Raw genomic sequence first — 15502 nt, 5'->3', positions numbered from 1 at the left:
CTGACATCTTACAAAACATTGTACTGCACTTTTTAATTCCTTTTAAGAATTTGAATAGTACTAAGTTTACTTCTTGACATGTCAGAGTGTTTTAGACAAACGGTTGTGTATACAACGCTTCAAAGTGGGGCTCTTCCTTTTTTTCTCACACTTGCTCATAGCTTCTCCTTTTTGAAATGTAAATCCGAGGGTGTACACAAAAAAAAAATATCATTATATATCACTTTGATTTGATTTTTTATATTTTTATTTGTATGTATTTATTATTTCATATATTAGAATGTATATTTTAAATGTTTTAATCTATAATAAAGCAAACAACATGCTTATACATTATATTGAAAAGTATACACTACCATGATGACTTTATTTAACAGGGAATGTCTACGAAGGAGAGTAAGAGCAATATTTGAATTGTCCAGGTTTTTAAAATTTATTTTTTAATTGTAAATGACAGAATTTGTTTGGTTGACGCAACCTTTGTTTGTACTCGAGCATCGCCTGACCTATTGCGCACATGGTAGCCATCCCAGAGTTCAGGAGCCTTTAGTTTTATCTCTAACTGTTGAGGTTCACCATTTGCCAAAGCCAACTCTTATCTCAAACGCTTTGATCTACCGTTTGCTCCCCACTGGCATTGCCTACGAGAATGCTTTGCAACCCTCTAGCATGAGTCATGCCAATCCGTTTTATTTGCCTTTTTACAAATGCAAATCTTAGAGGTTATTCCAGTGCGCTGTTATTCAGAGGCGACTCACAGCTGCCTCGTTCTCAGCCTGCTCTGCATATTTGATCCACTGATTGAAACGACGTTCATTTTGCTCTTACTACAAATTTAGTTGAGCCCTGTGATGTGGCTGCTTTGATCCAGTTCTGTCGCATCCATGAGCATTTGGGCATCCTATCGTGCACCCACACAACTTCTGGAAAACACTATCAGGTGAAAGACTCCCATCTGCATTGATGCTGCCTGACAGGCCGAACACTATCTGTTCTATTGCCCTGAGAAAATAGCACTGCAGTAAAAAAAATCTCAGCCTTCTGAGAAAAAACAGAGGAGTAATTCAGTTTCAGGGGTTGGCATCATATCCATTATCATTATTGTATTAGCATTAGGCTTTTTTTTTTCTGAGAAGCAAGCTGGGGTGAGTTTTCTAGAAAGCTCGCTACTGTATCTGGTTACCGCAGTATTTTATGGGTTGTTTACAGACCTAGGGGCACCACAGTCCCGGTTATCTCTATGCCAGGCCAGGGGTGCAGACCGAGACTTAGTTTGAATGTGTGAGAGACATTCGAGTAAACAGCTGATTGTTCACTGAACTGTCTGTGCACAAGGTCACATGACCGACTTAGCAGAACTAGAGATAAAAACTGAGCTGTTTGCCTGTGAGATAAGGACATGCATGTCATCGCTTCATCTCTCTCTTCCACCCACATACCCTACCGGTTGGGTTTTGAGCCAAATGTATGCCTTTAACATTATTTATTAAGTAAAATGGATTTAAAAATGTTGAGATTGGTGTATTATAGTTATGTCTTTTATCACTGAAGATATATTTTCAGCTGACAGTGTTTTGAAATAAAATACATTTTATATTAAGCTTATATTTGAAAAAGGTTATGTTAAATATTTTTAGATAAATGGGTATTTATATATCTGTTTATGGGTAAAAAATAACATTATGATGTCTGCATCAAATCACATTTTATCAAATGCAAATTAAATCAAAGTACTTTAATGCTTGCATATTCTGACCTAATACTGTGCTATTACTATAGGATTGCGGCAAAGTATAAAGATTTGAAATGCCAATAAATTAGTCTTTTAATATCAGAATTATTCTTAAATATTTAAATTATTAAAACACTATTGCTCTACTGAATGACTTTTTCTTGAGTGTCTTCTATAGGTCATGCAATAAATGATTGTCATTATTTTGCTCATAAAAAGAACTAAACATGAAAGTCATTTGTGTTCTGAATAGACAATGGCCGGTATAAGTTTCTGATGGTATGAAAACCGTCACGGTATGATCGTATTGTGATTACCGCTATCAAATATGTTCTTCTAGGTAAAAAAAACAACAACTTTTTTTCCTATTGAACACAAGATATTATATTTTAAAAACATTTAAAATATTTCGTAACAGTAAACATGTCAGGCTAAATATGTTAAAGAAAAATCATTGACTTGCCATCTTCATTAGTTTACAGAACAGATTTCTTTACAACTTAAAAAGTCATCTTTGGATATCTTTTTTTTTTTTGGATAGAAAGTAAGTAAGTGCCTACTCGCACTATGCTATCCGAACCGTGCACAGGCCCGTTTCCCGGATCGTTTGAGAAGTGTGAGTGCGCTGAATTGGGCTTAGGCACGGATCACTTGGCCGGCCCTGGCCCAGTTGGAAGAGGTGTGCCTGAGCGCGGGGCTTTGGCGCGGTACGCTTATAGTGTGAGTGCAAAACGCGCCAAAGCCCAAAACTAAAATCGTTACGTGACTTTTAAGGGACTGTTTCATATGAATTAATTAATTATTCTTACTGTTCAATGAACACAAACTGTGAAATATTATTAAAGACGCAAACCTCCCACTGCACGAAAGCTCCGCACCTTCAGCAAACCTCCTAATACCTGCAGCACGAGGACTTTATGATTGTTTATGAGCGTCAAAAGTGACTGATCTGTTTGGCGAAATATTTGACTGCGTGACACTGCATATCAAATTACTTAAACAATGATATAACTGAAGAAATCTCCATTGTGCTGTGCAATCTGTGCTTCTGAACAACACGTCATCGATGTAATGTAAGTGCGAGCCGTCGGGGATACGGTAGGGGGGACAAGCGTGCTTTGGCCCGATTCAACGCAACTGTACATAGTGAGAGTACTTTGGAGATACTTTTACCCTAAAATACTTAATAAAGTAATTGTGAAAAACAGGTTTTAAAAAAAAAAAAAACACTCACAAATACCTTAGGAATGGTATAACATTGCGGTTTTAAAATCTAGACTTTTCCAAACCGCGGTAAACCTTGAAAACTGTTATCGTCCCATGCCTAGTGCTGTTGCTTATTCATGAGAAAACCTTATTCATCTTTGACCCAACTAATCATATACTTTTTGACTTCCGTGTTCGATTGGTCAGTGTTATAGTTAATCCTACAGTATGTGGTCTGCTGTAGCTGTTTACTCATGTAAACGAAACCTCAATTATTTGTATCACATGACTGAAAAGAGCACATGCACCTGTGTTTTTATTTTGAGAAGCAAAGCGCTAAAAGTGACGCTTGCGGTTTGCCAAGACAAGCATGCATGAGGTGCCAAAGTTAAACGCATCACTTCCCTTTACTCTCTCTCTCTCACGCTCGCCCACTCACTCACACTTGTTTATCCTTCCTGTGTCTTATCAGCACGAGTGAGTGCAAAATCTCCATTTAAGTCGCAATCAATGTGTTTTTTTTCTTTTCATTTTCTATTTGCTCCAGACATCAAGAGAGTCTAGCAAAGCTGCAACCCCGTGCATGCTGCAGAAGACCTCTTCCTTCGTCCGGCCTTATCAGCCATTGATTAGATTACCTAAAGATGAAGAGAGATAGGAGATAACATGGCTTATGTATGCAGAGACCAGACTCAGATCTTGGTTTTCTTTTAAGTTTGACCTCCAATTGTGCTCTGTGGGCCCACATTTATACTGTATGCAAGTACATACGTACTAATTATTTTGACCTTTTACTTAAATAATAAAAAAATGAGTTATTTCATTTAAATTATACTTCTTTTAAGATTATAATTATACCTTTATATCTTTCTGTAAACTGCTAAATTGATTTGTGTGAAAATGGTGACATCACTCATGCATGTTACGTCTATAGTCAATCATAGTGATAGATTGTATTTGCGCATGCAAGTCGTTTTCCTTTACAAAGCCACATCAACAACTATTGGCCTGGCTTGCATAATGCAGTGACTCTAGCAGTTTTCATGGCCTATTTAATACATCAGGTTAGGGCGGCACTATTCTGGCTAAAATGACAATCATGATTTTTTTGCTTAAAATCAAGATCATGATATTCTCACAACTCTGTAGATGTAAAATAAAGGTAAATATGAGTAGGCTGTTATTATTGTTATTTCTTAAACATGATAAAACAACAATAATACTATTAGGCCTATATGTAGGCCTGCTGTTGGTTAAAATGCTAAATTTTACATACATTTTGAATGGTGGACTTGAGCAGACTTTAAAAATGTCCTGGTTGTTAATGCACAGTAATGTGATGACATCAGAATACAACTTTTCAGAATTCTGAAGTTAGGGTTCCCTCTTGCATTATATTCAACATTATATAGGCTAGAGTAGTTATAATGACCCTTTAAACATTTATTTTCATGCACAACACTGTATTCGCTATGAAAGAAAAAACCTATCAAATCTTGTCGTAATCATAACTGTAAAATATGATCATTTAAATGATGTGGGCACTTTTGGTTAGACTCTGCCGTCACTTTGAGGGAAAAACATACATGAAAAATCATACTTCCCACGCGGCTCCCAAACGATCAGGCTGTGCAACAAACTGAACGTTATTTACAACTTTATTACACAGCCTTTATGCAGGTTCTGTTCACTGAAGTAGACATCATTCACGGGCATGCGTACGTCCTCTCTTAGTAACCAAACAGTGCTTCAGCTCATAAGTGATTTCGTGGCTGTGAATATGTCATTGCATTAAGACAGAAATGACATTTTTGGATGAATTATACCTTATAAATACAGTATGTGACACTTTTAACACCATTTGGAGGTGTCCATGTTGCTGAGCAATGTATATAAAACAATGTGAAGACTGACCTTAAAAATATAATCGGCTGAATCGTAGAAAAGCTGAATTAAGATTGTGTGTAGGTCAAATCGAGATCTCAATTCTATTTTGATTAATCGTGCAGCCCTACATCGGGTAGTAAAACACTTAATTTTGCTAGAAAAGTGTGGCATAGCTGCCATATGCTGGAACCATCTTTTGCTGTAATTTTTCACTTTCAAATCAAGCTGGAGAAAGGTTTTAAGAGAATCTTGCTGAGCAAGTTAGTTGAAGTCGGTTAAACTGTCAGCATGTTTATAGCTAACTACCTTAATACCACCACAGTATGCAGGCATGCACAACAGGGATGCATGCTTGCAATGCTCTGCAAAGCATTTGCAAGTGTGCTTTTCCGTTATTCTCACTCTGATTTTTCAGCTTCACCACGCTTCCTTTCTACTCGTGTTGCTCTGCACCCCGGTCAATAGTTTTTACACTTTCATTCCCCAATCAAGAGCTGAATCCCCTTTGTCTGTCTCTCTCCACTCTTTCTACTGTCCTTTGGGATTAGTGGTACTTAATGGGTTGCAGATGCCTGCTGCTAGGACGGTTGTTAGTGCATTCGGGAAATGAACGACTGTCTGCATTAATGTGGAGAAAGAATGCCACCATCAGCATTCTCCAATGGCAGCACATCAATGACACCGAATAAACCAGTTGCAGATAGGCAGGACGTCTATAGGTGTCCTAATGCACTGAACTCTTACATATGTCGTTTATGAAATGCATGATGCAACTGGCCGCTAGGTATGCAGGGCAACTCTTTCAGAGAATGGAATTAGTGCTCATGTAATGCTTATGATTTAAGCCCTGAGGTTGAGTAAAAGTAGGCCACGGAAAAGTAGCCTTTTTTTCCACAAAGTGCCACTGGATTAATTCATCACTGCATGGCGGCTGCCGGAGCAATCATAATAATGACTAATGATCAGGCTTGCGCACACTGTTTAAACTGCTGATAAGGGCTCAGCATGACCGGAAAGGAACTATGATGTCAACGCTTGAATACCCTCATGCACAGGGTGGTGCAGTCCATCCAAAAAACCCTGTCTTCCTGACACTGTTGTTATTGGGCAGGTCATGCTCTCCTGGATCCAATATCAGAGAGGTTTTTTTGGATAGGTTATGGAGTCAGGGCAGATGATGTAGTGTCGTTTTTCCATGACCGGTCATGTTGAACCTGTTACACCAAGCTTTTGGCTTTTTTGTTTTGTGTGTGTGGTCCGTACAGGGATTAAGCACAGGATAAGAGCTCCACTTTGTATTTAAACTAGATGAGTCTTGTCCCCCTCCTGTGCTTCATGCTTTGTCTGAAGGGGCTCTTTTGGAGGTCTGGCAGGAATCTGGGATTGGGTTACGGTATTTAAGGTTGAGTGGATTCTGGCTAGTTCCCTCATGAGCCATAGTGATTTAACATAAAGCCATGGTGTTTCATTTAAAGCACATTGGTAATGCTTATCAATTCAGTGTTATCATTAATGTATTCAAATAAAATGAATGGTGATGTTCAGATGAAACATCTGGATTAAACTTTCTTCTTTTTCTTTTCTTGGAATTTCAGGATCGGAAGCTGTCCAGATCAGAGCGCCAGCGATTCAAGGAAGAGGCCGGCATGCTGAAAGGCCTGCAGCACCCAAACATTGTGCGTTTTTACGATTCATGGGAGTCTCCTTCCAAAGGGAGGAAGTGCATAGTGCTGGTGACGGAGCTCATGACATCAGGAACCCTGAAAACGTGAGTAGAAAGTGATTACTTCCTTGTCATTCAGTTCAAGTCGTCTTTATTTCTATAGCACTTTGACAATGTAGATTGTGTCAAAGCAGCTCAACATAGAAGTTCTAGTAGATCGAAACCAGTAGATATTCCAGTTTTCAGAGTTCAGTTTAGTTCAGTTCAGTGTGGTTCTATTTTCACTGCTGCAAGTCCAAACACTGAAGAGCAAATCCATCAATGCGCAGCTCCACAAATTCCAAACCAAGCAAGCTGGCGACAGTGGCGAGGAACAAACTTCACCAATTGACAAAAGTGAAGGAAAAAAAACCCTGAGAGAAACCAGGCTCAGTTGGGCACACCATTTCTCCTCTGGCCAAACTTCCTGTGCAGAGTTGCATATTGTGTTGTCCGTCATATTATTGCCTAATGAATAATACAGTATTTTTCTAGTGTTGTACTATTAGGTAAATGGTTATCTTCAACTCACCCTGGTGTTGCTTGTAGGCCTAATGTTTAAAGTTAAATAATATATATCCTGGTCATGCATTTAATCTAAGTGAATTAGTCTTTGAATTTAATTAAATTCATCTTTATCACTATAGAGCTTTTACCATGTAAATTGTGTCAAAGCAGCTTAACATAGAAGTTCTAGTAAATTGAAGTCTAGTTTTCAGAATTGAAGTTCAATTTAGTTCAGTGTTTAATTTTCACTGCTAAAAATCCAAACACCAAAGAGCAAATACATCAATGCGCAGCTCCACTAGTCCCTAAAACAAACAAGCAAGCCTGTGGGGACAGTGGCAAGGGACAAGCTTCACCGATTGACGAAAGTGAAGGAAAAAAACCTTGAGAGAAACCAGACTCAGTTGGGCACGACCATTTCTTCTCTGGCCAAACTTCTTGTTTAGAGCTGCAGATATAGAACCCAACGTGGAGAAGCTGCAGGTGTGAGAAGTCACTGGCTGGTGTACAAGCTGGGATCAACGAGGGGACTCGTCTGAGACTTCGAACATAGCTGTTGGTTCATAGAATATCCGGATGTACTAAAATGGTGCACTGGTGCTTTTTCTCTGATCATGTCAGAGAGAACCAAATAGTTTAATTATCTTATGCACATCCAAGTGGATGCTGCACACTAGTGGTGGTGTGGAGAGACCTCCCTTCATGATTGCGAAGCGCTTTGGGTGTATGGCCATACACAATAAATGCGCTATATAAAATACACATTACATTACATTACAAGGATTTTGGTTAAATAATGGATTGAATTTAGTTTTTTTTTTAATAAACACTATTTTATACTAATGTGACTTGGAATATATATCAGATGGGACCATTTAATGTTTAGAACTTTTCAAAACCCTTATATAGACGATTATACAAATTCTGCCTGAAAGGAGGGCATTTACAAATAAGTCAAACACTAAGGCAATTAAACATTTTTCACAGCCTATCCCTTATATAAAGTATTACCTTCGTTCTTTATTTGTTCTGTTGCTTTTGTAGTTTTTTTTTCACCCACTGTGCTTAAAATTGCATTGTGGTACAGCATTCAAATGCAACAACAGGATGGCCTTTCGAATGAGCTTTTCACCAGCCTCATGCCCATCACCATCCACAGAGGCTGTGATTATCCGTTACAAAACACAGTCACAATAGAGCGATTGAGTTTGAACTGTTACCAGAGTGATCGCAGACCAACAGTGGCATGTCACCTCCATGTGAGACATGCATTGTGGGTGCTAAACTCTTTGTGGAGCTTTAGTCTGATAAAAAAACCACACATTTGGCCAGCAGCCCCCTCCTGTGGATGTGAGGGCTCTGACACACACACCAAGTCATATAAGCCTGACTGTTAGGCAATATGAGGTCATTGCAAGGAACTTGATTGTATTATTATTAATAATAATTAAATAATGGTTTCTATGGCATAGAAACTTTTGTAAGCTTTCTTTGAAGCCTATGGAAAGAATAATACTGGGAATAAAGTATTGAGGGAGAATACTGAATCTATAAAAGAGCAGGCAAATTGAATTATACTATATAATAGGTTTATTGAATAAATCAGTGAAAGTTTTGATTGCAATCATTGGTTGTCATGAGTTTCCAGGACACTTAAGGATGATGAGTCCACATGGAGATCCATCATCCTTATTGTCCCAGTCACGCACAATTAGCCAGATAGCGCAGGAACACTGCTGCTACCTCCAAGAGAGAGAAGGGCGGCAGATAGGGGAGGCATGTGGAAATGAGTGAAAAGGGAAAAATGACAAATAGGCTTGCTTTGTGGTCGTCACCCCTGGCATCCCAGCAATGTGTGGCGTTCTGCATGGCTGCTCCTCCATCACAAAGATAAACAACAATCATGAGGTCAGGTAGGAACAGCGTTCCACAGAGGCGGCCGTGCCATGCTTAACCAATCATTGTTTTCATTGTTGTCATCAAAGACCTAACTGTCAAGAGGGGGGCTTGTCCATCTTTGTGTCCTCCTTTAAAGCAATGCCGGGTGCAGACAATATTTTATGTTACATTAACTAGGTTATCTGAATTTGAGTAAATTCTTGTTGTTTTGTGAGCAACAAACATGCAGTAACTACTACTAGGGTTGTCAAAAGTATCGACTCTGGTACCAATCGGACAATGGATGGTACCAGTGTGCGGTACCAATGGACAACGTCTATTTCACTTATAACCTTTAAGTGCTGAACAATGGTCTTTCTATTTTGCATAATTTCACACAGCAGCACCAATACTATTGTTTTTAATATGACCATAAGTTATGTTCGGAGGTCACTGTCACAAACGGCATGTCGGTCCCAAAATAATAACACTTTTTATTCTTTCTGTTGGGACTTTAAGCATCCCATAAGTTGAGTCACTTGTCATCCAATGTAACACATCATGCAAGATTAAATGATTCTTAATCATACTTTATGATAAATTCTATTTATGATTCATTCTAGTACCTGTTGTACATCATACATTAAGTCAGTTGTGCCAAAAAAGTCTGACTGATTTTTGTGTAGTCTAAAACCTGAGTTAAAGTTTTGGTTTACCTTTCAAAGCTTTACAGTCCAGCATTTCCATTAACATTTCTGCATTTAGCAAACACTTTTCCAAAGCGACTTAAGGTGCTTTCACACCTGGTTCAGTTGCCTGGACCGAATCCAAGTTTGATTGTCTCCCCTTGCCACCTTCTCGGCTGGTTTATGTTCACGTCGTCTCTTTTTCCTTCTGAACCCTGGTATGCTTTCGTCATTAAGCTAGGTGGCGGCCACGAAAGCAAAGCGCCAAAATGGAGACGTCTGCATATCACATCATTCTGCTTCTACTGATTCTTTTGCTTTTGTTGCCAAAACCAAAATACAGAAAGCCACGTGCGTCTATCTGCTGCAAAATATATTCAAAACATTCAGAACATCACGCAGTGTCTGCAGAAGTCGTTTTTGTTCAAGACAAGCAGACATTATCACTGTTTGCACGGGGTCAGTCCCGCTTGTCACCAAGGTAGGGGATACAGAGACATACACACACGAATGAACGTTATGAAAACTAAAAATTGTTGTGCAGTTGGCGGTTCACTTTCGTTTTTTGATACGATTGCATTTAAATAAGAAGTGATGAACCGTACCCCAGGCCCACCTTTTTCAGGCTGACTCGGGTACGGTTCGTGGGTGAGCACCCAAGTTCGGAAGACACGTTTACACTAGCTGAACGTACCATACTTTGACGTCATGTGGACCAAAAGTGCTAGTGTGAAAGCACCCTTACACTTATAAACCAGAGCAGTGAGCTGCCTATTGAGCAGTTGGGGGTTCGGTGCCTTGCTCAAGGGAATCACCTTAGCCGGGGTTTTAAGTGGTATATTTGTTTACTCTCCATGTCAACAATCCCTGCTGGTGCTCAAACCTGCAACCTTTGGATCCCAAGTCATAACCATTAGGCCACGGCAGCCCTTTATGACCTCATTTAGAATAGAAACATACATAAACAGACCCTTCAAGCATTGTTACTCCATTACAGTTAAATCCGAAATCAAAATGCATGTTTTCTTAAGAGTTTCACTGTTTATAAAGTCAGAGACAGACTGTTTTGAATGACTTTACTGTTTTGGAAGTGTGGAGAGAGTTGTTGGTGTAGCTGGAGAACAGCCTGTTGAGGCTCTGTGGGAGCTGCTGGGTGTGTTGAGTGATGAGACCGTTTTGAATCAGGCTTTGTTGCTCGCACCCGCATCGCCTCGGGACTTACCCTTGGCTCGGATCCCATCTGTCAGTCAGCTGGCACACTCCATCAAAGATGACCTGTACCACCACCCACCTCCGACTGCTGGGCGAAGCACTACTCATGCTCGCTTCGGTCTTACTAAGCAAACTACAGATGTTATCTGTTTACACAAAAACACTCGGCTTGCCATATCTCCTCTCAAGCAGTCTTGGAAAAGCTGATCTGATGTTAATCAACCATTTTTTTTTCTTTTACTATGAGAAGAGGAAAAGGAAGGGGAAAGAATTTGATTCATGAGTCACAATAACAGTCATCCGTAAACATCTGTAAAATCAGTTATCCGATTCTCCTCTAGACAACCATGTCACACCCTATAACAAATGAGTCAACCGTGCTACTGTATATGTTAGGGATAGTTCACCCAAAAATTACAATTCCGTCATCATTTACTCACTTGTTTAAAACCTATTTGACTTTCATTTGTTAAAAAAAAAAACTGTAGCCTTTGCCTTCTACCATAGAAGTCAATTATTACAGACTTTCAGAGTTTTTCAAAATATCTTCTTTTGTGTTCAACAGAAGGTCCAAAGGTTTGAAAACCACACAAGAGTGAGTAAATAATGAGTAAAATGTCATGTTTGAGTGAACTATGCCTTTAAGTTTTGCTTGTGCCCATCTTCACCTAGGGCATTATGGGATAAAGGGTACACAGCTCCCACTGTATTGGTGCCTGAACTGAGTAGATTGTTGTAATGAGGATTACATGGCCAAATCCTGGCTGTGGCTCAGCTCCAAGATTTGATTAGGCCAAGCTAATCTAACGAAAGTGCTGTACCACCGTCTTCACATGCTGTTGTCCTCTCTTTTATCTGGGACTACTGCTGTGTAATAGAAGAGAATGCAACTGTCAGTATGGTTGCTTCCAGACCCATCTTTGTGTAATCGTTTAATTCCGCCTGATTCTCATATGCACTGATCTTAATGGGCTGGGGGCCGGTTGCACCAGCAATGTGAAAGTTAAGATGTAAAGATGCACTACTTTACAACTTGCGCACCACTAAATAGCTTTGTATTGCACCATTTAACTTAGTTTAATCGCAGCTCTATTTTCCAATTAAATATTTACAGCAGCCAATGTATAACATTAAACGCAACTCTATTTTCCAATTAAATATTTACAGCAGCCAATGTATAACATTAAACGTAGCTCTATTTTCCAATTAAATATTTACAGCAGCCAATGTATAACATTAAACGCAACTCTATTTTCCAATTAAATATTTACAGCAGCCAATGTATAACATTAAACGTAGCTCTATTTTCCAATTAAATATTTACAGCAGCCAATGTATAACATTAAACGTAACTCTATTTTCCAATTAAATATTTACAGCAGCCAATGTATAACATTAAACGCAACTCTATTTTCCAATTAAATATTTACAGCAGCCAATGTATAACATTAAACGTAACTCTATTTTCCAATTAAATATTTACAGCAGCCAATGTATAACATTAAACGTAACTCTATTTTCCAGTTAAATATTTACAGCAGCCAATGTATAACATTAGAAAAGAAATGACAGTGAGATTAGTAGGAATGTCCCGATCAGTTTTTTTTCCCCAAGTTCCCGAAACCCAATCTGATACTTCTATAATACATAAAAAAAGAAGAGTAAAGAAACAGATCCCGGATGATCTTTATTTTTAATTTAATTCACCTTATTTTAACATTCAACAACTCTCTTAACAAACAGAGTACTTCTGTGACGTAGCTTGAGTAATAAATGACATCAATTCTTCACTTTTGGACTTTAGTGAAACAGTAAATATAAAAAGTAATCTAATATAAAAACAGACAGCACCTCAACTTAAAACACCAGGCAGCAATCCAAAGTTTACATATTTTACAGTTTGATATGACAATGTTGTAGTCATCAACATTATAATATCTCCAGACCGTGGCCATGTCGTGGTTTTATTGGAGCAACATATATCAAAGCAGAACTATGTTTTGAAACCTAACAATTTGAAAGCTTCTTATTGGTTATAGACTGATTTCACTTGGCTGCCATTTTTAAAAGCCAAGTCGAGGCTGCGTTGGGAAGAAACCCGGAAGTATCGTTGAGAGTTGCTCAGGAACGTTATGTGCTTGGCTGTATATCTTATCAGCGAAGGTAAAGAGACACAAATGTTTTATTCCACCGCCTTCCGAGTGACCCGAATGTCCGATCTGAATGAATGGTAAAAATAAAAAGGGATATCAAAGCTCACTTTCAGCTAAGTAAAGGAAAATGGCACAAGTTAGCTATCATTTTCTTTCTCAAACACACGTTTTAGATGCCATTTATCAAACTCGAATTAATGAACCGATTCTTTCACTATATTAAACTTGTCACAATACTGAATTAGATGAAAAATTTCGCCCTAACATTTAAGGCACTGTTGATGGCTTTCTTAAAACGGCGCTGATTTCCCTTTGTTCACGTGGTCGACAGAAATGCTTGTGATTGGCCGAGAAGGTCATCATTTCACGCACCGCTGTTTACTGAGCTCAAACACAGACGAGCCGAGCGATCTGCTTGATGACTCGACATCTTCATGGCTGCTTCGCGCTCCAGTCTCTGTGTATCTGTGTTTGCACTGGGTGAAGAGCGGTAAACTGAGTGCAAACACAGATACAAGAAGACTGGAGTGCGAAGCAGCCATGAAGATCAGTTGAGTTATCCCCACTCCGCTGCGCTTCAATGTTAGCTGGTTTTAAAACATCAGTACCGGGAAAACACTATTACAGACAACACGAGGGTGTGCAACAGAGGACTGCAGTGTTTTATCACTCACCGGGTTACATAGACTGAAGCAGGAAAGCATCCCCACGGTGTTTAACTGGTGCCATGAATTGAAGCCTTGGAGGACACTTGAGCATATTACTCTTACAGAGATTGTGAAGTTGTTTGATGCCTAATTTGCTTTTATTTTTTTAAATTAAACTTACTGTTTAATATCAAAGTGATGGTTTACACCATTTCTGCATTTTAAAATCTCGGCAACAGCTGGAGGTTTGTAGTCCACAGCATGTTGCTGCAATGTTCACAGTGCTGGTCCTACACTTCAAGGTTTCTTCCCACCGCAGCCTTGCTTTGGTTCTTTAAAATTGCGGCTGCATGAAATAAGCGTATTACATCATTCAGTTCGACCGCACTACTTTACGAAGAGCTTACAACTTACTAAGTACATTCTGCCTTAAAAGCATGTGGTGCAACCAAAATAAGAACAGGTTTAGTTACAAACTAGCTAGTAGCTTCTAAGCCTCTACTGTGGACTTTACAGTTTAAGCAAGAACTTAAAAGAGCAGGTGCAACTCTACCCTGTGTAGTACAGCGTTTACTCACTCTCTTCTTGGTCTAAATGTTTTTTCAAGACAGTAGACTTGAAAAAACTCATATCATCTTCTGTTTATACATTTGCTGTTTGTTTTTACTCATGTCAAGGTCCTAAAATCCTTGTGGTTGGCCAATGAAGAAGAACATCGGGATAATTGTCCAATCTTTTTGTTCCTCAGATATCTGAAACGCTTCAAGGTGATGAAGATAAAGGTGTTGCGAAGCTGGTGCCGACAAATCCTGAAGGGCCTGCACTTCCTGCACACCAGGGCTCCACCAATCATCCACCGGGACCTGAAGTGTGACAACATCTTCATCACCGGACCCACCGGCTCAGTAAAGATCGGTGATCTGGGCCTGGCCACCCTCAAGCGTTCTTCGTTCGCTAAAAGCGTCATAGGTATGACCCAGCACTAGAACTTTCTTGCTTTCCCCATCTTCCAATTCAGTTCACCATATGCTATCCAAAATATGTGTCAAGTCACTGCTTGTTTTAATGATGAGGTGAAATCGGGAAGGTGGGGCATTTGCTATCACTTATGTGGAGAAATTTAAGGCATGCTGTAGCTCTTCGCTACACTGTTCACCTTAGATCACAGTTTTCCAGCCAGCCAAGGGCACTGGGTTTAATATGGGGTGTAGACCGGGGAAAACCAGAGGAGAACTTCTTGTAAATCAGGGGGAACACCTTTAGATCCTGCTGTTTCCCACCTGAAACTTATTGGCCTATAAATGCACTTTAAGTTTCCATAAAATTTGGGGTGTTTTGGGTAATATACGCATTAAGAGTAACAACAAAGCCTCATGCTTTTGTTAGTTTGATAGCTGCGGGGATCTTTCACACACAATATTAACCGAATAATCACTTTGGTCTGGAACCTGTGGTCTATGATTATTACAGTCCTAGAGATTCTCTTGCTGTCAGTAATATCTTAACATCTTTTTCCAAAGGTTTCCCTGATTGCCTCATCAGATTTTTTCCCCTCGTTCGTCCTTTCAGATGGTTTAGATATTGCCATACATATTCTTTCTCTCTATTTCCTTTTTTTATTTTCTTTTTAGTTGTTTTTTTTTTTCCTGGTTTCGAGAATTGTTTCCTTTAAACTGTAGGGCTGTAATCTCAGCTGGTCTCACTCCACTGTATGGATTATTTAATGTCCTGCAGTTCAGACAGTAAGTATGCTAAAAATGGCAAGTAAGTGGTAAGTCAACAAGCAAACCTATGCCCAAAAAACCGGAAATATTTCAAATATGAATCGATATTATAACTCGTTTTTCTGTGTGAGGCCTTTTAACGCGGCTAGCGCACAACAGTTTCTCCTC

General features: G+C 39.2%; 1 protein-coding gene across 32 annotated transcripts in view; it reads left to right on the top strand.

The window, feature by feature from the left end:
* Nucleotides 1-15502, top strand: part of wnk1b (WNK lysine deficient protein kinase 1b) — a 109480-nt gene that overhangs the window by 35623 nt on the left and 58355 nt on the right. For all 32 annotated transcript variants that reach the window (XR_015482075.2, XR_015482074.2, XM_087247035.2 and 29 more), the window contains 2 exon segments: nt 6421-6593; nt 14359-14579. Coding sequence is in view for 30 of the 32 variants with exons in the window: in XM_087247035.2 (XP_087103161.2) it covers nt 6421-6593; nt 14359-14579 (394 nt within the window). In the remaining 2 variants the exon portion in view is untranslated.

The sequence above is a fragment of the Danio rerio genome, chromosome 4 (genome assembly GCF_052040795.2).
Source record: "Danio rerio strain M-AB ecotype USA chromosome 4, GRCz13ab, whole genome shotgun sequence".
Taxonomy (NCBI): domain Eukaryota; kingdom Metazoa; phylum Chordata; class Actinopteri; order Cypriniformes; family Danionidae; genus Danio; species Danio rerio.
The sequence above is the reverse complement of the archived record's forward strand: the minus strand, read 5'-3'. Positions and strand labels throughout refer to the sequence as shown.